The sequence below is a fragment of the Neodiprion fabricii genome, chromosome 5 (genome assembly GCF_021155785.1).
Source record: "Neodiprion fabricii isolate iyNeoFabr1 chromosome 5, iyNeoFabr1.1, whole genome shotgun sequence".
In the NCBI taxonomy this organism is placed as follows: Eukaryota; Metazoa; Arthropoda; class Insecta; order Hymenoptera; family Diprionidae; genus Neodiprion; species Neodiprion fabricii.
In genome coordinates, this window is record NC_060243.1 from 26397653 (window position 1) to 26423241 (window position 25589).

Below are 25589 nucleotides of genomic sequence, written 5' to 3' on the forward strand. Positions count from 1 at the left end.
TCGATCCTTTTTTGGTAATCGCAACGCAAAATCAGTTTCCGAGGTTTACTCTACCTTTTTAGTTAAACAAGGCTTTAACGTAAATTTATCGTTGCGCGAGCGTTAAATTTTCGCAACAGTTGGAAGAAAATATAGCAACAGCGATCGTAACGAGAAAGAATAGTAACTGATATCAGACTTTCCGGCAACGGCTATAAAACTAATTTTCATTTTCTACCTAGAACAATATTTCGTCGATCGTGGTAAAAAATGAAAATAATCGAGGACCGAGCGGTGACCGCAAACAAAAATGTCTCTCAGTGTAAAACGCGCATCCGTGCAACCGCGCTGATCTTTTCATGCATTCCATTCCGTAATTCGTTCGATTCTCGCAGGCGACCTCCTCCTCTCAATCACGTCAGGAACGCGAACCACCGGCGTGCTTTCAACTCGGTCTGTCTTCCACCTTATCGATCCACCGCTGTAAAACGCCGTCAGGTATACCTACACGTCCAGTGACGACGGAGGCCAACTAACTCGCCTGGACCACTATTGCATTACCTTCGTTACACGGATTATATAATGCCCGCGTTACATCGTATCGCACTTTCCATGGAACGTGTATTTACGTATTTATCTACCTCTGCGCGGTATTCAAGCGTTTTGCAAGGTCGAAGTCGAGATTTTGTCATAAAACCGGAAGTGCGGGTCCGATTAAAGCGAGACAAGAATCATTGTTTTTTGGGAGAAAAAAAAACATTGACAGATTTTCTCTTGAATTTCCGCGAGTTGTTGTTTTTTTTTTTTTGTTTTTTAATTATCGCTTTACAAGTATCGCGATTTTTGCTCAATTCGCTTGGAAATCGACGGAATGATTTTAGGACTTGGACATCGATTTCTACCGGCTTCTATCTTGTAAAGTGATTTTTTTCCTCACTTCCAGTGTACTTGTACCGAGTGATTTCCATTGGATTTCCAACGATTTCCGAGACTGCTAGGCTATTTTCAGTGATCTCCGGATTGGATAGAGCTTCGGGAAATCGCGACAAGTCATTGGAAATTGCCTTGAACGTTATGGGAAATCATCGGAAGTCTGAACTGGCAATCGCTCGGTGAACTGGTGGAATTCGACGCAAGCACGTGATAGACAAAAAAAAAAAAAGAAAACAGAAAAATCTGTAGAATTTCGATAAGTTAAATTGTACGCAATTGGTTTCGCCAGTGTTATCATGCGATTTTCACACGATTCGAAATGATGCACAATAATGATTTCAGTAATCATCTCGATTGATTTCACGTTATTACTTCAAATAATACTTCAGTCTTGTCAGATCATCTTATTCACCAGATTGCATTAACCTTTAGACTGTCGGGATTTGATGAGCTTTAATCCTTGTAAAAAGTCTTAAGATGTTGTGCCTGTATGTTATATACTATACAAAGCTCCGATCACACGTAGAGACTGTATATTTAGTCATATCGGCGATCTAAAGGTTAAGTTAGTAATAATTAGAATTAGGCGAAATATCGAAACAACAAAAATTACAACTTTGCAATTTTGGAAAGTTTTCGAAGATGTTGAATTTTTTAAATACGATCATTATATCTTGCTTCATTACGATTTATCGAATTACGGACAAATCTGTATAAGTTTAGTTGCATAATGACTATGTTTTTTTCGAAAATGCATCGTTAAGTCAACGGTACTGAATTCGAACTGCAATTTTACATTAACGATTTGATTTCCAACAGTTAAATTTGTCACTTAGTTAAGAGGATGCTATACTCAGTTCTTATCGACGGAGTTACACCGAGTAAACAGTAACAAAAGTCTCTAACAAGGAACCCTCGGTAGGTTGACCCCTCCGATGGTGATTTCTTGATTAGCTTGATGGATTTGAATAACACCATCGCTGAAAAGTTCCTATTATATATTAATAAAACATATCAGCGTTCGTTTCATTCAAATCCATCAAGCTCGTTAAAAAATCACCACGTTGAGTGCCCGTCTTTGGGGGTCGTTCTAAACCCTCTAAACCGTTTGTTAGCAGATTAAAAAAATATACGTGTCTCTTAGTTTTCAATGCACTACAATGTCGGAGGTGTCGCACCTACCTAGGTGTCTTTGCAATCGTAGAATTGCATCGACTGCAGTATTTTCACACGAGTGATACGCAGGCGGCTCTGACAATAGTAATAATAAAGAAAAAACAAGAAAAAAACGAAAAAAAAAACACAGTCACCTCGGTCGGTAAAGACTTACCATAGCATCCTCTTAACAGTGAACGAACGGGTCTCTCGGATTTCGTCGATGAAAATTCGCTCGGTTCCATAGGCGCTACCGGACAGAGGATCGATCTACTTAATCACGTGTTTGTATATATATACGAGTATATACATGTATCAGGTATAATGCGGACGTACACGGCTTGCGAGCGTTACCCTTCCTCCTCTAGTCTGAGCCTGCCTCTAGTACCTACTCCACTAAGTGGATTCGTTCGGTAATTGTCGCTAATTGTTTGACGAGAGGTTCAACCTATCTCCGGCTTGCCGTTGCAGGTTGACAGCACTTTGTGCCAAACGTCAGCCGTCCGTGTATGTAATACCTACCCATCTCAGTCCGTATTACATTACACCTATCCTAGGCGGTATGTGTACGACTTGCAATGTTCGACGTATACTTGGCCGCAATTATTGTGAGATGGATCATTTTTTTCGACCAGACGGTCACGTCGGTAATGCAGAATCAGACCGCAGCACCCGTTACCGGTCGGTCGCGAAACTGACCGTTTTGTTTTCATGAAAATCAACCGTCGCTTGTTTGTATTTTTAGGTTAGATTCGGCGGTCATGTTTTATGTTATGTTTCCAGGCCGGCCGACGGTGGCGCTGCTGGTTGATTTCCTCACGCGTTGCCGACCGAGTAATCGAGTCGTTAAAAAAATAAGTCGTCTTAGAATCATTGCGGCAAAGTGTACGTATCTTCGGATTCGTACTGTACGCAGGTTGCATATATGTCGGTCAAGTTTTTTTACTTTTTCATCACCTGTAATATGTGATATGGGAAGAGCATTTGTTTCGAGCTAAAATTACTTTTTCCAATTTCAATAGTGTCCGAAGTACAGGCTTTCACAAATATTCAGCTCTGTTTTCGTCTGTCCCGACAAACTTCCGCGATCATCTCGGAATCGAAGCGATGAAAAAATCTGAAACTTACAGGATCTTGAATTCAAATTATGGATTTGATGAACGGTTGTGTCCAATTTTTTTAACATATGCTTCCGTCGAAAAAAATTCGAAATTTAAATTTTGAAAAAGTTTTGCAGCGTTCTCGAAAACGAGATGATGGAAAAAATGTCAAATTATACGATTCTACATTAAAATGAAGGGCATGAAAAATTGCCACGTCAGTTTCGACTAACGTCGGAATTACTTGCCGTATGCATTAGATAAATTAAATACTACCGAAAATTATAAGCGAGTGGCTTGCCGGAAATGCTTCAATAACGATCCTTATATATGTATAGTCACAAATTGAAGTTTGTAATTCATTCGATTTTTCAGACCTCGGTAATTACATACTTCTAAAATTCGGACCGTACAGTTCACGTTTCCGTTCTATTTAAAACATTTTATTACGCCCATCGCGCTGCAATAATAACGTTTAAAAATAGTAACATCATAAACGTATATCATTATATTATATGTATGCATACATATATTCTATAAACATTTCAAAAACCCTGGCAATAAATTATACGATTATTATGTGAGTAAATTTCAAATCAAAGCAAACATCACACTGCAGTCTTGATACGATTTAATCAACAGTTTCCGAGTACAAGGTGCAGCTGCAATTCCACGTTTCAATTTTATTCCGGGTTCGCTGTAAGAATATAAATTTTCCTCCCAGGATTTTTTTGTTTTCCATCCAGATAATAAGAAAAATCTCACACACTGCAGGCCGCCTTCCATCTGCCAGCCGACGACGTCACAATTCTCGAATATTACCGTGTCTGGTGCTCGGTATAACATTGTAAACGGTTGGAGCGTTGTATAAAACGAGGAAAGTAAAAAAAAAAAAAAAAAGAAAAACGAAACTGAAATAATATTTGATGAAAAAAACAAAGAAAAAAAAAACGAACTTTGAATCGTTTTCAAAGCAGGTCAAATTTAACCGTGCAGCGATTGCTCGTCGTCCTATTTTAACGGTCGGGGGCTTTTCAGTATGTATTATATGTATAGATATATATACATGTATAAATAATATTATCTTCAACGTGCCAGGAAATTTTAATACCGTTATATATCTATACCTTGTGTACTCGTGTGTGCCGAGATATACAGGTACGCCAACGAATGACAACACGAGCACATCGTCGTCGAGCTGCCAAAGAGACGCAGAGAGACGCATAAGCGACACACGCAAAGAGACGAAGTGATGAGCCAATTTGTTGAACACCGGCAGGCGGGCTTTGGGCCGTATCCATGTGTGGACGAATATAACATCAACGCGGCATATATATATACATATATTGTAACGTGGTATTTTTGATGCCCGTTACAAGAGGCACCTTGAACCATGGGCGGAACCAAAATTTCGGAATTTCCGAAATTGAGTCGCGAAGTTTTTGCAAAAGAGCGCCAGGACTAGAGTCACGCGTCCGAAACTACGAGAGGGGACACCTTAGCGAATAGCGTAAGATATTTCAGGTTTTTTGTTTTTTTTATTTTTCGAGTTACAACGGCATCAGGCAAGAAGTCGACACCGAATTCGAGGAAATTGCGAAATGGCGGACTAGCGACAATTGCGAAGGAAGGATGTCGAGGCTGCGGAGGGGGAGCCGACGCAGATCCCCGCATCGCTGGAATCCAAGGTGGACGCGATTTCCGCTGGCGGCCGGCGCGCCGCAGCCTCTTCCCCTTCACCCCGCCAAAAATTTACCAGCGAACTTGCGACGGACCGACTAGCGACGAGGGACCACCACGCTCACCGCCAAGACGTCACGGAGCTGCGCGGAGGACGAGATTGCGAGCTAGCTTCAAGTTCTGCGCAGCGATGCTATCGAAGGTGCGCGTCGAGTTGCGCGATCGACGAAATCGATGACGGATCGATTATTGCGTATTCTTGTGGGTATGGCGTCACGTATGGGATGGCGTATCGAGATCCGTGTTGCGGCAGGTCGTAGGTTTTTGAAACCACTCTAGTTCTGGCGGTCGTGATTAGTAGTCACGTTTTGGGGAGTTTCGCGAAGTAATGGAGTTGCCCAAAAATCGCGAGGGGAATGGAAAGGGGGTTGCAAGGATGTAGAAGGTAAGCGCTGCTTCTATCCCCGCGATTGAATTTCGAGCATAATTACGAAAAGGCTTGCCGAGTAACGGATAGCCGTTTTGGATTTGCGTTGTAGAGAAGTACTCGAAATTCTTTTGCCGATTCTTTTGTCCGATGACCGTAGCCTGAGTACGCGTGTTAGAGTAGAGTAAGTTTTGAGTTCCTGAGAAAGTTGAGTAGTCACGGGTTCTAGTTGAGTCTCTCTCGTTTGTGAAATCAAGTATAGCCGAATTTCGCCGTACCGGGTCGAGCCGCGTTATCGGGTTTTTCAGTGTCACCTCTCGAGTAGGTTGGGAAGTGCCGAATTGGAGTGCTCGGATTGGAGGATAACGTTTTGGAGGATTTTGAGAAGGTTTGATTTCGGATGCGTTGCGATAGCGTATAGTTCAGGTTACGTTTAGTTGCGCCTGCATTGAGTTCCGTACCCGTTAGTTAAGAAAATGTAAATTGAGTTGTGTTACCTTGAGCTTGTGTTTAGTTGAAGTTGAATTTAGTGGTGCTTGCGCTTAGTTAAGTTGCCGTTTAGTTAAGATAGTGTTCAGTCGAGTTGAGGTGATGTATAGTCGAAATTGCCGTTGCGTTGAGCAGCGGTTGAGACGAGAAGTTTGAGTATTAAGTTTTGGTTGCGTTTGAAATATAGTAACGTTTGCGGATTCGTTTCGTTGAGATAAGTAGGAAATAAGCTTTAGGCTAAGTTATGTTGTCACGTTTAGATTTAGGGCAGCTCGCGGTAGCGTCGAAGCTCCGAGTCGGGTGAGATCTCGGGTGAGATTGAGGACGTCGTCTGTTCGGTAGCCCGACGGCGCACCGTCGAATAATTAGTTTTAGTTTCGGTTTCGAGCAATAATCGCCATGGAGAAGAAACGGCGAATTTGCAAATTCAGAATTGCGTATGAAGATTTTGTGATCGTTGAGTGACATTTTAGTCAGGGAGCCGCGAGCTCAGTAGAGTAAGAAATAGAGTAGGTTACGCGTAATTTTCTGTTTATATTTAGAATCGCGATGAGCGACTTTTGGATTATATTTTTTTTGTTTTGCATCCCCGCTATTGCCAAATATAGGATTTTATTTCACTTCTTTTGTTAAATAGCGTGTGTATTTCGAGTGTCTCTCTCTCTCTCTCTCCAAAAATTACCCCTCCCCTCTCCGCGGTACTGAGCTATCGAGCATATGCCCGAGGTATAGCGCATTAATGATTTCGAGGAGTGTTAATCACGCCAGGCGCCCAACAAAACTTCGCGATATTGTTCTTAGATCCAGGGTACATCGTGGACGCCAAATTATCGTGCACGCGGTAAGTTCTCGGTCATTTTCTCCGAGTGACCGAGGAGCGGGAAAAATCCACATTCCCTACGTAGATTTTTGTACGTAGACGCAGACGTTTTGTGCATAAATATATATATATATATATATATATATATGTATAAATGTTTGTGAACTTTAGCGAAGAACAGATGTTTTATAACGCTTTCGAACAACCCGCCCGACGTATTATACCGTACGTAAGAACGCGATATTTTTCTTGGTTCTTACGTGTCAAAGGGGTGCGCCTTGTTGGTCGATTTTCACGCTGACGTGTACATGTATCTCAAAACTATCCAAGTCCGAGTATCTTAAAGGCAAAATACTCGGTTACATTTGAATTTTAGGCAGAAATAAACAAATGGTATAGATTCTACCGAATCGGGATGGTAAATTTGTGGAATTCATGTAATTTCATTATTTCTGCGTCAAATGAAAGTTTATTGAAATCGATTAGGGCTAAATATGGAAGAGAAAAGTGGATTTGTCATATTAATTTTTTTACACGCCTTTTTATTTCTTTATTTCTTTTGACTTTTTCAAAATCGACGTATCAGGTCTGTGAAATTTAGTATCAACCGTACCTAAAACGATTGAGAGATGAGAATAAAAATTTCAATTTAAATCCAACGATTTCAGTCGCTGTTCGATATAAAATTTCTCGTTAAGTTTAATTTTCGTTTTGCCTTCGCGTGTTTGTAAATGTTTACCAATAATATGCGTCGGCTCGTTGTAGATATACGCTGTAGCTACGTGTACATTGTATAATGGCCCCGCGATATCAGACGTCGAGACTACTCGAGAGTCTGAATTATTATGTGTGCATGTGTTTTTATTTTTTGAATCGTTTCGCTTGCGTTACACGATTCTCATGCATTTTAAATCAAGTCAAGATTGTTTTTCTACCTTTTATATATACCCTGCTTAAGGCGTGTAACTTTTGGCCCTTAATTAATTTAAAAATGGAAGACCGGGTGGGGTCGAATCGTTGCAACTAAATCATACAGAATTTAATAATCGTGAATATTTTGCTGTACATTAAACCAAATTTTTTTTCCTTGTAAAATAATGATAACACGGTTGTGTAGGCGTAACACAGCCGTATGTGATGCGCTGGTAATATCGCACGGCTCTTGCTTTTCCTTTCTTTTTTCGTCGCCTCCTGTATCGAGAGAGAGGTAAAAAAAAAAAACACTGCAGGTTTACATTCTTTTTATACCCTTCGAGTTTATTTATTTTTAACTAATTTATACTTGGCTCGTATACAGAAAAGCCTCATCGTCGCCACCGTCTCGCTTAACTGCTGATGAGTGTACAGAACGGGTGAAAGATTTTTTAAACGTTGCAACGAGAGAGAATCGCACGCGTTGGATTTTTCTTTCTTTCTTTTTTTTTTTTCCTTTCCGTTCGAGTATCTTACGCTCCGCGCATTATTAACGAGCGATTAACGAGTCTTCATATATCATACGTATTTTTCTCTGTTAAATAAACAATAAATGTAGCCCTCGCCGATCGTTAAGAGGATAGATTAGAATCAAGGTCTTTGAACTCCACCTCGCGGTCTCGACCCTCACACCAATTATCAAACTCTCTTGAAATATTTACCCATCATTTATTTAGTTACCGGTTGAAGCTCAAACATTGCCAATGTTATCCTCAGCTGGAGGTGGAAGAGATAAATAAATACATACAACTGTTTTACCGGCTGCAAGTAACGATCTACAATTATTCTTTTTTACCGTCCGTCGGTGAGATACCGGCAGTTGTCTTTTTTTTTTTACCGATAATCGACATCGAAGAAATCTGCACGCATTGCACGACCTATTCAAAACGTCGGCAGGTCGGGGAACGGATAATATTCCGTCTGTTCCTAAAATAAATTTACGGCCTCAGTCAGTTGCAGAAGTGTGGCGCGGACACAGCGCGTGGTTTTATTACCGCTGAACGCGACGAGACGATAAATTTTTTTTTTATTTCCTCTTTCAAATTAAAGATAAGTGAAAAATAAAGCGGATAAGGATAATCATTAACTCATCAAATGGCCGAGAGAATAAAAAAAAAAGGTAAATATCCGCGGCTAATTTTTACGTCTGCAAAGCTTTGATCTATAGACATATTATTTTTTTCATCATGTTTTACCGCGAGGCGCACGCGTTTGTAATATTTGTCCGTGTTTCAAACCCAGTCGTCGTGTCTCGGATTGCATCAGCAAATCGGACACGCGGCAGGTGATGCTCGATACTACGACTATTGTTAAAGAAAAAAAAAAAAAAAGAAGACACCGTTTGGCCAAAATTATATTTTGCAACAAAACCTATCGCAATTATGCGTCGAAGCAATTATATATTGGAAGTAACGCGTGTCACGTTCATCCGTATATTGTATGAAAATTATTCACTCACGCGGTTCTTTTGCAATATTTTGTACAGATGCCTCGAACGATGTGGTGCAGGAGGCCATGGGGCATTACGGACCGTGGCACATCCTTATAGCCGTATCGCTTTCCCTCGTTACATTCCCAGTCGCCTGGCATCAGCTCACCACAGTTTTTTTAGCGCCTCCGCCAATTTTCAACTGCATATCACCAGAGAGTATCGCTAACACGTCGATGCGTTGCGAAGTTGACGTTGGTAATAACGTCACGGAGAAATGCACTGCGTTCAAATACGACAGATCCGTATTTAGGGAAACTATCATAACGCAGGTAAAATTGCAGACAGATGGATAAAGAATATGATAAGCAAGAATCTACCTTTTTAAAATCATTTCCAACAAGGCTCTGGTCAGTTTTGAGAAATAATTTTCCGAGCTTTTTATTTTAGCCTTCTCACGTATACAGCGAGAAATTCGTACAGACAGGGTCGTTTATTTAATAATGAGTTTCTGACCCTTTAGCGAGTGAGAAAGGAGAGTAGAGCAGATTTTTATTTGGCCCTTGGGGTACAATCCTAGAGAAAGAGAGAGAGAACGAGAGTAGCTTGCTGATATGGGTTTCAGTCAACCCTGTCTAACGATCAGGATTTTTTTTTCTTTCAAAAAATCATCGATTACTCGGGAGTTGAGTCCAATTGTATGGTTTTTCCCGAAACTTTATGTCGGGTTTAACTTCACGCTACCCTCGGGTAATATTAATTTCTTCTGATCACTTCGTACGCGGAAATTCTTGTCAAAGTCTTTTTTCCAACCACTGCATGGCTAGTTCGATTTTCGAAGCCCGTGGAGCGTGCGCAAAGTGTTCAATTTTCGTACAGCACGGTAAAACAACATTGGCGCATGCGCACATTCGATTAACTCAATTTTACGCACTGTGTCACAGAACGTATATACACTCAGAAATAAGTATGTCTGAATCAGGGATAATATACATGATTTACAGCAACTTTCGCACTTGAAATGAATTCTGAATACGATACCATTATCACTTCGTAACTTATATACGAATCGGGAGGAAAAATCGGGGTTCCTTTTGAATCGATCATCGCGTTGAAGACAGAAGATCGATTGTATCGGGAATAAAAATCAGACAATCCTTCGCAAAGTTAAAATTTCTTTTTGTCGTTGTTGTTCTTACAGTGGGATTTGGTTTGCGATAGAAAACAATTGGCCAACGTTGCTCAGACGGTAACCATGTTCGCGGTGCTGATAGGAAACATGGCATTCGGGATTATAGCTGACAGGTAATGGTGTGGTTTGCTATCGAACTCGTCGCATAGTCCGGGGAAAAGATAAAGAATTTGACAAAAGAATCTATTTAATCGTATTTTATTATCATCAGGATAGGCAGAAAAATTCCATTGGTGATCGCGGTGTTGCTTCTGTCTCTGACAGGATTGGCCAGCGCTTTTGCACCGTATTACGAATTGTTTTTAGTGTTGAAATTCCTCGCCGCATTGGCGACCGGTGGTTCAATGCTGATCAGTTTTGTAATAAGTGAGTATTGAGTCGAATTACAAACGAGTAACGAGTCGAGGAAATGAGAATAGAAATAACACAGGCCTGCGAAATATAACTTTTAATTTCCCTCTAAAGTAATAAGGCTTTTCTTTTTTTTTTTCTTTTTTTTTTATTGTATTAGGTACATTGAATTAAAAAATACCGCTAATTTTTTTTACAGTATATCGAGATTTAGTTTTATGCATTTTTGAACTATTTTTATGAAAAAAAAAAATAAAATAAAATAAAACAAATATAATACTAAATGTTTAGGTGTAAAGTAAACAGCATTAGATTAAAAGAAGACTTGAGAGATTAGACGAATCAAAGAAACTTGTGATATCTGTTTCTACTTTCTTTAAAACTCCTGGGAGTTGTATTCACTTTATTTTATTTTTCTCATAAAAATAGTTCAAAAATGCGTGTAAATAAATCTCGACGTGCTGTTGAAAAAAAAAGCAAACAAACAAATCAGCGCTATATTTTAATTCAACATACCCAAATACCTAATAAAAAAAAGTATTATCACGTATTTCGTAGGCCTGTGCAATCAACATCGATTTCTTTCCTTTTTCATTTACGAAAATTATTTCACAGTTATGGAAATCGTCGGTGTCGAGTGGAGGCCAATGTGGTCGGTTTTGTTCCACCTTCCGTTTATCACCGGTCACTTGATTAACGTTCTGATATCGTACGCCACGAGGACCTGGTACGGTTTTCAAATCGCAATATCAGTACCTCCGATATTATTGCTGTCCTATTATTGGTGAGTGCCGTTAACTTTTCGACGGATAGAATAGAAGACCAGATTATGCCAAAGTATACAACTTCGGGGTCGTAGGTTATCGCTGATGTTTGACGAACGAAAATTTATTGACAATGATAAAAATCGACACGTGTACGTGAATCTTCAGTTGTACGAAAGACGTATGTAATTTCGGACTTGACATTTGTCATGCGATTCAAAGTGCAGTTTCACTTTCAATTCGTTTCAAATGATTATCTAACTTTGTTACGTCGAGTTCCGTGAAATCTGATACAAATTTGAAACGAGTTTCAGATTTCACAAGTGTGTTATTATCGCAGCGATAGTGATTTCTTTGCCGTTTATTCGGACCTCTCGAATCGGGTTACGGTGGTAAAATGATGACGGAATTACGCGTAGTTCATTTTCGTTACGTACGCGTTTAATTCGCAGGATAATTCCCGAGTCTCCTAGATGGTTGTTGGCAGTCGGTAGGATTGACGAGGCCGAGGTGATACTGACGAAAGCAGCTAAAAGGAACAAGATACCTCACGAAAATGTTAGACTCGCTATAGAGTCGTACAACGATTTGAATCCGAGGGATCCGCAGGCAGTCACTGAAAAGTACAGCATCGTTCATCTTTTCAAAACGCCGAATCTTCGAGTCAAAACGCTTTGCGTATGCGCCAATTGGCTGTCATGCGGTATTTGCTTCTTTGGCCTTACTCAATATGTCGGCACACTCAGCGGCGATATATTTGTCAACGTTGCCGCTGCTGGTGAGGATTTTTCAAATAGTTTACGGAAGTAATTGTATCTTGTATACGGCGACAGAAATCAACACCTCTGCACAGCCGATCGTCAAGCTGGTTGTTAACCGCATGGATAAATTTAATAACCTTGCACTGAGAAAAATTTCTAGTTCCGGTTACCGCCCTTAACTATTTTCATTTTTTTACCACAATCGAAAAATATTGTTCTAGGTAGAAAATGAAAATTAGTTTTCTCGCTGTTACCGGAAACTCTGGTATCAATAAATTGCGACAATAAATTGACGTCAAAGCCTTATCTAACTAAAAAAGTAGAGTAAACCTCTCAAACTGATTTTGCGTCGCAATTAGCAAAAAAAGTACCTCGTTTTTCGTAATCCCAACAATATTCAAACAGTTTTTTTAACGATACCTGTTTCACTGAATTCTTCCAGTTACTGTAACAGATGAAATTTTTCTCAGTGTGGTTTTTCGATCTATGGTCAATTTTACAATTAACTTGGTCTTCTTTTTCAACTTTTATAACGCGTAGTTCGTTTCTCCACAATAACTCACGCAGGTCATTAACTTGGCAGAAATTATGAAAATTTTCTACATTAGCAGAGATTACTTTATCTATACTTAACTCTTGAGAGATGTGAACTGTTTTTTCTCAAGTTCAAGTCACATTTTTACGTCTAGTGATTGTGTTTTTCGTCGTAGGTTTTTTTTTTCGATTATACTCGTTACATAATTAATTCACGTCTAGTAAACAGCTTCGCATTTGATTTGTAGGTATACGATTTTGCAAATGAAATTCCTTGACACGTAATACCGTTGAGAACATAAAATTTGCATTCGGAAAAAAAAACGTTTCATCGTTTGATAAAAAGAAAGTTAAATGTTTTTCAAACTTTACGCGCGCGTGGTAAATTAAGCAAAAGAAATTGAAATATTGCCAACTTGGTAAAAATTGTTCGGCCGTTTTATTTCGAGCGTGAACAGTTCTATTTAATTCCGTATTTTTAATCCTTGATTTTACATATTCTATGTTTCTCTTTTTCTACCACGCTAGCCTCGATGCAGCTCCCGGGTACAGTTTTGGTGCTGTTTCTCATCTCGAGAGTTTCTCGCCTAAAGGTGTTGATGGGTGGTAATCTTTTGTCAGGCCTCAGTTTGCTACTTCTCGTTTTCATATCAAACTCAACGGCTCGTGTCACTCTGGCGACGATTGGTCTCGTCGGGATGTCGATTAGCTTTCCCACCGTTTACCTTTACAGCACCGAAGTATTTCCGACTGTCGTCAGAAACGTGGGTCTCGGTTTGGCCAGCGTTTCCTCTAGGATAGGCAGCATGGTTGCTCCTTACATCGCGACCATGGTAAATAAAGTGATCGAATAATAATAACGATAATAATAATAATAGTAATAATAAAAAAAAAAAAAAAATAATAAAGATTAACTCATTTGAATGAAAAATAATGGAAAGATTTGGCGATCCGGTCACCGGAAGAAGGAGAAAAAAAAAGAATGAGAGTGAAAACCTGCAGTGATTTTACGAAAGATTGAAATTTGAAGAGTCGCAACTTTCTAGTTTCTTTCATTTTCAAATTGTTAATAGCTATATTTAGCCCGGAAATGAATTATTATTATTATTGTTATTATTTCTTTTATAAAATTTACTTTGAAATAATTATTCCGTATGAATATACAGCACAACGTTCAGCCCTGGCTGCCACCTCTGTTATTCGGCATAGGGCCGTTGATCGCGGCAGCCTTGTGCTTATTTTTGCCGGAAACGATGGGTTGCGAATTGCCGGAAACTATCGAGGACGGTGAAAAATTCGGCAAGTAAGTATGGCGTGTTAAGACTCGGATGCTTTTTTTTCGCCGTATTCAAAGCTTTGCCGCGGGATTTCAATCGATATGTAATATTTCTAAGATGTTTTTCAGGAAGGAAAGATCCTCTGAGTCAAGAAATACGCAACAAGTCGATGCGGAGTTACACCTCGTGAGTTAGTGACTGTTTTTTTTTTTTTTTTATTTTTTTTTTTTAAATAAATATTTCCCGTATTTTTTTGATTTTTCTCTCTATTTTCGACTACCTCATTCCCGTAATCATTGTCGCAATCGATCTCCATTCGTCTCTGTATTCGTAGAAAGTCGTTAATAATAACAGTAGCATGTAATAATTTAACAACAAGATTATGCGGAAAGAATATTTTTAGTTAACTCGGTGTTTAATGTGTATTTTATATTTAACATCATGCATTATATGTATATGTAAATATATACAGAAACATTCTTGAGATATAAATTTTATAAATACAATCATATACATGCGGTATAATATATATATATTTATATATATTGCATTAGATTTGTATAATTACAATTACTTTGTTTTTCTCTCGCTTCGATCCGTTATATACCTAATACTTATACGCGTATAAGTTGAGCAATATTTACTGAGCGTCATGTGATTATCTGGTACGTGTACGTAAATACGATGAGAAATGGGTATGATACGGTGGTAGAAAAAAATTTGACATAAAGAAATGACGACGTCGACCTTGGAAATGTGACAATAATGATTGCATAATTCAGGCACGCGTGAATGTGTAATTTGTAGGGTACCTCGAGGAACGAATTTTCATCAAACTTATTTAAATAAATAATAGAATATGGTTCAAGTATTACAGTTAGGAGAGTACTGAAGGTATGAAAACTAAACTACGACCGTGTAATATATTTAAAACAATAACAATTATTGCTGCAAATCTCGTGGTAATTGTAACATATCTAACGAAAATAAGGGTATTTTTTTGTATATAAAATTTAAACAAACAAAAGACAAAAAGAAGAAAAAACAAGCGAATAACTTTTGGATAAAAATTAAACAGAAAACACGAACAGATCATCGGAATGCGTTGTTTATTACGGAATGCGGTTACTTCGACGCGGGCAAAGTATCTGCGAGTCATTCAAATCATTATTTTATCACAACTTGAAATTCTCGAACGAAAAAAGCCCTTACCTAGAAATGAAAGTATGAAAAAAAAAGTTCTTTCGATCAGCGAGTTTGTTGAAATTGTTGAGAAAATTAAGTCGAGAAACGTTTAGACGAATTGACGAAAGTAGATTTTTGGGTCACTGTTACGTCACCGTTACGGGCTAGACTGTTTCGTATATTGAGAATTTCGGCCGCGGACTATATCGTGGGGGCTTCTCAACAAGCGCAGAGCTTAAACTTAACGTAATGGAATGACCTAGATTTTCTACACGTACGTCGAAAAAACGAATAGAAAAATATGTAACACTTAGAAACGAAAAATAACACTCATACAGAGTATTTAAACACAGCTAGAAGTGATCTATGTAAAAATAGATAATTATATATTTACAATAACTATAGGTAAACATAATTGGACGATATATCCTGACGATTAGATTTTCTTTCCAATTTGTTTACTCACTCCAATCCATCTAATTTTCTTCCTCTTTTTAATAGTGAACTCGAAAGTTCAGAGACCAGACCTCGTATCTTTATTATCTAATCCTGAAACTCGTTTCATACCGTCGAATATTTACGAAACTACTGAGAATTTTCGCTATTCTCGAAATGATTCAAATTCGAAAAAAAAAGGAATGTAATTTATATTTGAGAAATTTCCAAATTTCCGATATGTCGAATAATACGAATTTCTAGTTTTCTGGGAGTTACGAAATTTTCAATATTTATCGAATTCCCAACTTCACCCGTTGCTGTTCTTATAGAAGACAGACACTTTTCTTGTTCCTTTTTTATCGTACCAGCGATACGAATCATCCGGTATAGAAGATTGTTGAGAATCAAACAGAATGCAAATTAGATCAAGACGGCGTTTGTCCCATGTATCGTATTTTACCTGGCAGACCATTCACCATACCGTTGGTTTTTTTATGAACAGCATCGATCATCTGATTTCCGTACTTTACTGTGCTGCTAATGGAGCCGAGCCACGATGAGACGATGTTTTTATTTGCTGTTTTCTCGACGCTTGACGGTGTGCCTTAAAAAGGACAAATCGCACGGTTAATGACGCAATTGAAATTTGGACTATCTATGAATTTCGGTATAAGAAAAAATCAGTCCGATAATAAATCGGCTGCGACGTGAGCGATTTACCTATCAAGAATTTCAGGATCGTTTGGTTAACGATATCCGGTTTTTCCTGGTGAGGAAAATGTTGTGCGTCGCAGATCACCTTCAGGCTAAATTTTTCGCAGTGCTCCGAGCTTTTTACTACGTTTTCTAACGAGACTTTTGGATCCTGGTTTCCAATTATGAGCAGCGTTCGGGTAAGGATTTGGTCCGGAGATTTTGGATTTATACGAGCGAACGGCAGGTTGCGATAATAATTTATCGCTCCTGTCCAATCCTCTGAAAATTATTCAAGTTACGTGATTGCTGATTTTATAATTGGAAGAATCGACTTTCTCTGTTTTCAGTAGCTAGCCAGTTGAAAACGTGGGTTTCGATTTTGACAAATTGTACGAAATTTACGGAATTCCACGCAAGTTCACCTTTTCTGCTAAACGAATATTTGTACGCCTCGACGTAATTCTTCTCATTGTCCGTCTGGTTGATCTGTAGATGCTTGTAAGTGTCGGTTATTATCGAGAGATCCTCTTTAAGGGCGTCTATTTCCGGTAAAAATGGCAGCTGACTAAAGTGAATCCATCTAAGAAAAAAGAAGCGATTTTTCAATTACGGAACGAACAATGTAGCTGAAAATTTTTCTATCATTGCCACGAATTATGTACATTGTGAATAATAACAAATTCACTTACTTGTCGTTGAAGATACTGTCGCCGGTGAATCCCTCCCAATAAAAATTTGGATGTGGACTCGAGATTGCGACAAATTTGTACACCAATTCCTCGTGGAGAGCTACCATGTACCACCCTAGAAGTCCTCCCAAGTCGTGGCCAATTATGCTGCAATTTTTTACCCCTAGGGCTAGAATTAGTTGCTTTAGTTCGTCCAGCAAGGTTTCGATTCGGTAGGCTCTTCTGTTGGCTGGTTTATCGCTGTCGCCAAAACCCTTCAGATCCAAAGCTACGACTCTAAATTGTAGATAAAATCATCATTCTTTTTTTTACATTTCTATAAATTTCGAAAAATTTGTATTATAATTAAAATAAAAAGGAAATTCGCGGTACTTTACCTGTGGTGTTCGGCGAGCGCCGGAATTTGTTCTCTCCATGACAACCAACAGTCGGGAAATCCGTGAAGAAGGAGCAAAAGCGGTTTGTCTCGATCACCAGCTTCGACGTAGTGCAGTTTGACGCCCTGAAATTCAGTAGGTTCAATTTTAACAATCCGGCTCTCGTCGGCACGAGTAAAACGAGCCCACGTCAACGAAATTCGGCCGAACCGTTCTCGAGTTATCGCACTTCGAATTTCGCGCTCGTTGCGAATCGCCGCGACTCGCTGCAACGCTGTTCGAGCGACTCGCGCTATTCGTTCACTTAAAACTGCGATATCTCGCAAACGGTACGTCCGAAATGATCCAACGAGGGCTCGTTAGACTCCGCGTGGCGTCTGCTAGAACGTGGCGGCGTTTGTAATTCCTTCAAGAGTAAATAATGACAAGTGTCGTTCGTTGTGTATTTGAAACCGTAAAATCCACACGGGTATAAATCAAGATCAAGATCACTCGGGGTGGTGTATCAAAGTTATTTCGACGTACATAATATCTTTGAGAAAATGCAACTCCTCGAACAACATGGTTTACGATACCGCGTAACGAACGGCTCTGAAAATTGTTGATAAATTCGTTTGTACGTGTAAAAATATGCGGGTAACAATAATGTACATTCTCTTGCGATATCTTTATCAAAGGTCAGGCGTTACTCGTAACCGTCGCTTGATCCCGCAACACCGATTTTTCAATGCTAATGATGAAATTGCACCGTCACATCAGGCAACGTGCAGATTATTGCAGGTACCGAACCTCAGCGTTAGCGTGAAACAAATGAAAGATGTAGGTATAAGCCTGATTCGACTAACCTTAAGCTTAACGTAGGAGTGTTTACCCAAGCTGTTATCGACCAAACATAACGGCGGATTGTCGCGTTCTTGTAGCACGAAGAATTGGTTGGGGTTCCATGCCCACTTGATGAACCTCTTTACAATTAGGTAAACACCGTAAACGAATGTCAGAAAATGTAGCTTCGTTGTTTCCCACACGGATATGTTCACTATTTTCAGATCCTCCATGACCGAAGATAACTGGCCAAACTGTTGCGCTTCGATTGGTGATGGAAAAAGAATCGAAGAAAAATAAATTTTCCTCTAGAAAAAGATGATCAAAAACGTGCCGCGTCCTCGAATCCTGGCCAACTCGGTCGGCGACTTAACCTAACCTTACTAACCAAACCAATTGTGACAACAGTCCATCTAGCGATTCTATTCACACTTCGAACCCGGTTTAACGGTTAGGTTCCATCTAGGAATGGGAACGGTACACAGAATCCTTACGTACCGTCTGGTGACGCACTTTTCTAGGATTTCTTCAGTCGTAGACCGAACGAATCGACAATGTTCGTCGAGGTTCTTACCGACCGAGGTAAGCTGAGGTAACTTTTATAGAGAAGTGGTGAAAACGCTGCATTGGCTTATTCTTGAAAATCGTTCGCAATTCACTTGGACACTTTTTGATTCAATCAGCGGATGTCGTGGTCACCGTAACGGCAAGTCTGAGTTTCACTTTCACAGCTCCCAGAGAATAACGTGCACTCTTTCAACTGATTCGAGCAAACTGCGATTGGGAATTTAACACGATAGATATTTCACGGAATGCAATGTATGTACATGACGATTAAATGTGGTATGACGATGATCAAAGGTCAGAGTGTCCCGCAAGTTAATCAGAGAAACAAGTACGCTGCTTCGCATCAATATTGTATTTTGCACATCTGCAGTTGCTGATTAGTTTGAGTTTTTATACATAGTTGTTTAAACATTACTTAGTTCTTTCCTTATCGTTTCTTTCTTTTTCCTCTTGCAATAATCACGCGTTTCTCGTCCGTTGGTCCGAATGACGCGATCGCATTCCAGGTATAAAATCGATCGAATTACACGCCCAAATTTCGTGTATTCATTCTTCGTACACGTGCGCAAGTATTTGTTTCTTATCGGAGATTTGTTATCTTGAATCGTGAAACATAGTTCGTACGATTTTCGTTATCTCAACGTCTGTTTTTCCACCGTACAAGAAATTACGCTAATCTACCAATCTGCGAATCCATACTCCGTGGAAAAATTGGAGGAAACAGAGTCTCTCTTTTTAATATATATTTATTTTTACTCCGTGCAGTTGATCAATCAGAGGGATCATGGTCGCTCGCTTTTCCGGTCAATTTGTGACGTTGGCATTAAGAGACAAGTCGTTCGGATCCATTTCATCAGTAACGAGAGCCGAAGGTCTTTTTGATCTTCTTTTAGTTAACTCAAACCAATGACCAAAGTCATTGCAACAAAAATATCACAGTTTGTAAGAGATGATGGATCGTGGATTTCTGTATATTACAACGAGAAAACTTCGCAGAGAAACTATAGATGGGTTTTCGTTGTTTCTTTATTTTTATTTATTTTTTCTTTTTTGCGAATAAGCGCCTACTCACGTGCATACGTCGGTTGCGATGTTATTACGATTCCATTTCGCTTTCGTTACCTTATTAACTTAACCGCACGGGAAAAACATAGCGTATGCAATTTGTACTTACTTTTGGAATGGTTTAGTCATTTCCCTATATTGACAATAAAATCTCGTTCAGCCTTTTAGTCATTTAAAATATAGAAACACGAATACGTAGACTTACGATATGAGTTTTTAATTGGAACGTAGCAGGCATATTTTATTCGTTTCTTTTGCTCTCCGTCGTCTCCGTTCGCAGCTCAAATATAGTCGCCTATCGTCTCCTTGAAACTGCAAAAAGGATGACATACATATTTTACGTTTTTATCGTCCATTGCTCTTTTTCTGTTAGATTATCTCCAATCTCCTATCAACATTTTTAATTATTTGATAAATTCTAATCTATTTTCAGAACCATATCCTTAGTAATAAACCACGAATACCGTACGAGGCATATAATTTGATTATTCATTTGACGATGATTTCTGATACTTTGAAGATTTTCGGATTCAAATTTTATTGTTTCAAAACCGAAAACACAAAGTTTGAAATAGAACATCGTACTCTTAGTTGAAATAAGTAGCAAAATACAAATGTATTATCGCGTATGATGTAGTAAAATTTTCGACAACTTACCGTCGATAGGATTATAAAGATTCTTCTTTCCCGGTGGTGAGTTTCGATAAAAAATGCCGCTGCATTATCGACGTAGTTTGTCAAGCTGGTAGCGCCACCGAAAGCTTGCAGCGCGCTTACGTAGCTTTGGAAAACGGAAATCCAATGTTCAATGTTAATTTTCATCCGTTTCTTCGATATTTCCCGTTCGTTATTTTTCTATCATTTAATCCATCGTGTTTCGATTCAAATTTCGAACGTCAGATTTCGAAGAGAAGGCAGCAAAAGAGGGAGGAGAAAAAAAATACTTGGCAGCGGTGGGATTCGAACCCACGCCTCCGAGGAGACTGGTGCCTTAAACCAGCGCCTTAGACCGCTCGGCCACGCTACCACATGTTAGACCAATGAAAAAAGACACAGTAGTTTTTGAGTCATACGATATTCGAAAATCGGTAAACAGTTGCTGTATTTTCGAGAATTTAACGCTTTTCGTTTAGAAAGTGCAAGGAATGTTAACTGTACACGGATTGGAAATAAAGTGATCGGAAAACAGAAAAAAAATTCACGTTCAACTTCAAATAAGACATGTTTTTGTTCTCTTACTACACGAACAAACGACCTTTATTTATTATTTACCAAAGAGAAAACTAATGGCAAAATTTATTACCGGTAAGTTAATAAATCGTGATTCGGTAACCACGAATCTTACGTGTTGAATAAAATAAATTCTCTCGATTACGTGGAGTAATAGAGAATATAACTGAAGTTTATGTGAAACGAAAGAAGTAATTCAGATTCATATGTAACATTATCCTTTTTTTATGCATGATATATCCGGACGATTACAGTAGGTATCGTCTTGTTGGTTGTTAGAAAAGAAGAAAAAAAAATGTTTACCCCTTCAATTTCGTATCGAAATATTCGATATCGGGAACAATGTTACATAATATAGGTACTCTGCAAATAAAATACTTATCTACGTTTATTGCCACGTAAATATATACATATACGTATGTAAACACTAGTTACATGTGAGCATCGGTGAACGATGTATAAAACAATACATATAATGTAGATATGTTTACAGGTAACGGGCGGATCCTTGAAATTTCGTATTCCCCGATGGTGCCGTGAAGTTGCGCGCATGTCTCTACAGGTATGTACTTACACCATTATACTTTATGCCTATATATATTATATATCTATATACATATACATATATATATATATGTATACACGTATATCGTAGCGTGGAATTTCGATCCTCGTCACGTATTCGGCCGTTCCGTCAAAGTGTCTATACATATATATATATATATATATGTACATATATGATGTACAAGTACGTGGGCTGCGTCCGTATGCATGTATGTATGTATGTATATGTATGCATACACCCACATGTACACATGTAGTGCGTAGACGGGTGCCGTATATTATACCTGTACATAGTGTAAAGTCAATGCGAAGAAGTTTTTATTTCTGTTTGTTAATTACGAATTTTTGTCATATATTTTTTTTTATTTTTCACGACGTTTAAAATTTTCTTTTTCCTCGTTTTATCCCCCCCCCCCCCCGATCGTCTGTCGGTTGAGTTTTTTTTTTTCCATTTTTTTTTTTCCTTCCACCGATCCGTACAAACGCGTATTCCTTCATTTCGTACAGGAATTCGAATCTACGAAGCACGAGCTGTTGAAACAAGCAAGCATGCCTACGTAAGCTTATCGCTGCGCAGGTTTGACGGGCGAAGAGGCAGCCATTTTGTTACCACCAACGAGACTTAATGTATTCCCCACTCATTTTGTAACCCTAGACGATGGCCGCGCATTGCTAGGTTCACGAATCATCCGTCTGGCGGTGGGTGGTGGTCGGGTGGAATGGCGGTGAGGGGGGTGGAGGGGGGGGGGGGGGGCACGCAACGTTAAAACGCCGACGCGAACGTACGAATTATATACCTCTACGTCACGCGCGTCCGCTTCAACGTACATGCATATGTATACGCATGCACCATATGTATATATATACATATATATATATGTATGTGCATACAACAGTTATACTGCAGACGACGCAGTACGTCGCGACGTTCAATTGTGCACGATGCGGTTCTTTTTTCGCATTTTTTTTTTTTTTTTCCTTCTTTCCAATTTTATTTTCTCTTTTTTCTTTTTTCTCTTACGCGTCAATTTATCGTTGCACAAGCATTAAATTTTCGCAACGGTTACAGGGAAATATAGCAGCAGTGATCGTAATCAGAGAGAATAGTAACGTATACCAGACTTTCCGGTAACGGCTAGAAAACTAATTTTTATTTTCTACCTAGAACGATATTTTTCGATTGTGGTAAAAAATGAAAACAGTTAAGGACCGAACGGTAACCGGAATTAAAAATTTCACTCAGTGGGGAGTTTGTCGAAGCTTAACGCTGGTATTTTCTGGTAGAAAATTATTTTTCCATGATTAAATGCTCTTGTCGATTTTTTATACATTATATATAATGTAGGGAAATTTTATACGTGATGCTAAATTGTGCAACTCTGAATGTTCCGACGAATTACGGAACGATGGAGAAAATTTGGAAATCACGGTATATATTGTTACGTACAGACACTTCAAGGACGATTTTATTCACGTTTGAAAAAAATATATATATATATATACATATACGGGATGTGTAGGCGGAATGATAGAAATTTTAAAATCTTGATTCGAAAGTCGGAAAAAAAGTAGGGATAAAAATTCTTTCGTAAAACGAATCTTGATTTTTTTTTTTTTTTTTGTTGTTGTTGTTTCATGTAATACTGCGCGGGGTAAAAGTTGATCCGGTACAAATTAGAAGAGAAAAAAAAAAATGTCAACGAATTACCTAGAAATATTTCATTCGATTCTTGACGGCTAATCTGTTTAAATCTGTACCTACGTATACAAAAAAAAAAAAAGCGACGTATATAGGATATTTTACGTTTACGCACAGACAGAAAACTCTATTTCATGTTAAGAAAACATGAATGTAAACGCTGTAGATAGAAAGTATTTTTTCTGTTAAATCAAAAGTATAGAACGTCACGGATTGAAAATAATTTCGTCCGCATGATATTTTTATAATACGGGGTTTGACGGTGTGAATAAAATTTAATCCTCGTCTAGCCAGGGATTATCTTTTGTTTTTCGTAAACGAATGTGATACGTTTCGCAACTAACAATACCTAAAGTCGGGACGACCGCAAATTAAAAGTACGAAAATCTTTATTAAGATAAAGAAATAAAAATAAATAAATCATCGTACGTAAAAAATCGACTCTCGTTGATAAAGAGACGTACTTAAAAGTGCAAGAAAAAATTACAACCTTGCATCACTTAGCATCGTAACATTTTATTTTTTGTTTATAACGCCATTGTGTTTATTTTTTCTCTCAAATCTATTTGTATCATTCAACGCTAACAATCGACGCGATTGCATACACATATAAATAAGAATGTCATCGCGTCGAAGTTCAGCATCCAACGCCGTTTATTGTAAACGGATATTAGTCACCGTTTGTACAAAAACCCTCGCATGTTTCACAGATAGAGAATTAAGAGTTGTAATAGCTTGGCGGGGTGAGGGGGGATTTAGATTGAAAAATTATTCTTCATTCTGCACCGTCTACCTAAACGTTTCTATTTTCACTTTCAATTCTACGATGATCCGATTACACGCCCACGTGCAAGCATCTGACTTATACTCTTGTAGTTATCTGAAAGTATTTTTTTTTTTTATTTTTAATTTTTTTTTCACTCCACGCTACGAGAAAAATTTACGTTTGCCTCAACGATTTTTTAACAGTAAAATTAGGTAGGTAACAAAGCGGAAATAAAATAATTCATATCTAACGTAACCTGTAATCGACGGTTGGATCTGATAAGTAATTATTTTCCATCTTACAGATGGCTGGATTGGAATATTTCGCAATAAGATAATCGGAAAGGTGATTCTTGTTGCTTTCATTTGATAATATATGTTTTTGATATTCGAATTGCGGGTCGGCAAGATATGCAGATTTTTAAACAAAAATTTTTTACCTCGTTTTTCGTAATCCTAGCAATATTAAAACAGTTTTTTTTTTTAACGATACGTGTTTTACTGAGTTTTTCCAGTTACTGCGACAGACGAAATCTTTCTCAGTGAGAATATAATTTTTTTGTCCAATTGAGAGCGGTCGCTTTTATTTTCTATACCGCAGAACATGATACGTCTGGCCTAATTGCCGCGGATAAATTGATATTATGTTACCAGGCGTAGAATGTATTCTTGGAGAATTGAATGATTAATCGAGTGATTGACATAATCCGACGCTGGATTTAGCGCGTGGATTTTCACCAGCGTATCAACACCTTCGGTATCTGTAGAATTAATCATTTGACAGCACTGGTATATAGTAGCAGAAGGGGAAGCAGTCGCAGATGCTGTCGTCGTGTTGTAATAACAAGAGGAGAGAAAGAGAGAAAGACAGAGAGAGAGAGAGAGAAGCGGATAAGGCAATTAACGTACGTAGCGTAGCTCGTTAAAGAGAGGCGTTTATTTATATTTTTTCATTTTCTCTCGATTTCGAGTTTATACTTTCCTTTTTTACCTTCTCTTCTTGATCTTCAAGTTCTTTGCCAATTATTTTTAGCTCTGATCTTGTTCTCCGAATTATAATATAAATTTTTAGTATTGGAATTTATTATTTGAATTTGAACTTTACTCACGTAGTCAGTAAAGTCAACCGCAGTTGTAACGCGATGGTAATTTGACAAAACTGAGCGAAACTCTTGCAAAGGTCCGAAAAACAGGTTTTTAGAAAAATGTCCGTCTGTCGGACAAACTTCCACGATTATCTCAAAAACTGCTCGATGGATAAATTTTCGACTTACAAGATTTTACAACTAAAAAATATCATGTCCCGTTAAATTTGAACTTCCGGTTCTAACGGAAATAAATCGATTTTCAATGTTGTACCGACAAACATTAACTTTTTTTTATAAATCTTTGGTTTTTCAGAAATTTTCTTTATCCTGATTCTTCTTTCAAAACTCTTTCATCTGGCTGCCGAGTCCCATCAGTTTCAGATTTTTCACTCGACGATTTTCAAGATCACCGCTGAAGTTTGTCGGACAGACCGACAGATTCATTTTTTTCCACGTTTATGAAAAGTATCGCGAAAAAACTGTTTTTCCGGCTTGTCTATTTTTCAGTTCCAGCTCTAACGGATACAGAGATTTGAAATAA

General features: G+C 38.4%; 2 protein-coding genes and 1 non-coding gene across 8 annotated transcripts in view; 1 reads left to right on the forward strand and 2 right to left on the reverse strand.

The window, feature by feature from the left end:
• The window catches only part of LOC124183469 (organic cation transporter protein-like), a 76045-nt gene extending 61894 nt beyond the window's left edge, over positions 1-14151 (forward strand). For 3 of the 6 annotated variants that reach the window (XM_046572007.1, XM_046572010.1, XM_046572011.1), the window contains 8 exons: positions 9042-9316; positions 10186-10289; positions 10388-10542; positions 11143-11311; positions 11744-12069; positions 13115-13419; positions 13753-13889; positions 13981-14151. In XM_046572007.1, the coding sequence (XP_046427963.1) occupies positions 9042-9316; positions 10186-10289; positions 10388-10542; positions 11143-11311; positions 11744-12069; positions 13115-13419; positions 13753-13889; positions 13981-14053 (1544 nt within the window). In that variant the 3' untranslated portion in view covers positions 14054-14151. Of the gene's footprint in view, positions 1-5186; positions 5293-8515; positions 8676-9041; positions 9317-10185; positions 10290-10387; positions 10543-11142; positions 11312-11743; positions 12070-13114; positions 13420-13752; positions 13890-13980 lie in introns of those variants that run through there. The other 3 variants (XM_046572008.1, XM_046572005.1, XM_046572006.1) reach the window with 3 other exon arrangements.
• Positions 14095-18855, reverse strand: LOC124183472 (epoxide hydrolase 4-like). The gene is made up of 6 exons (XM_046572014.1): positions 18094-18855; positions 17249-17373; positions 16872-17147; positions 16605-16762; positions 16207-16461; positions 14095-16090 (listed from the first exon to the last, which is right to left on the reverse strand). Exons 1-6 carry the CDS (start codon positions 18301-18303, stop codon positions 15912-15914), a joined length of 1203 nt encoding a protein of 400 aa, XP_046427970.1. The 5' UTR covers positions 18304-18855; the 3' UTR covers positions 14095-15911.
• A 1792-nt stretch (positions 18856-20647) lies between these two features.
• Trnal-aag lies at positions 20648-20729 on the reverse strand. The gene has a single exon. It is a non-coding gene; the product is annotated as a tRNA-Leu (tRNA).
• Positions 20730-25589: the final 4860 nt, after the last annotated feature.

What these genes read in the sequence shown, in the direction of transcription:
- LOC124183472 (XM_046572014.1), bottom strand. Translation starts at nt 18,303, where the DNA reads ATGGAGGATCTGAAAATAGTGAACATATCCGTGTGGGAAACAACGAAG. An exon ending in GACAGTATCTTCAACGACAA is followed by an intron (nt 16,763 to 16,871) that starts GTAAGTGAATTT and finishes CTTTTTTCTTAG; the next exon opens with ATGGATTCACTTTAGTCAGC. An exon ending in GATCCTGAAATTCTTGATAG is followed by an intron (nt 16,091 to 16,206) that starts GTAAATCGCTCA and finishes GTCCTTTTTAAG; the next exon opens with GCACACCGTCAAGCGTCGAG.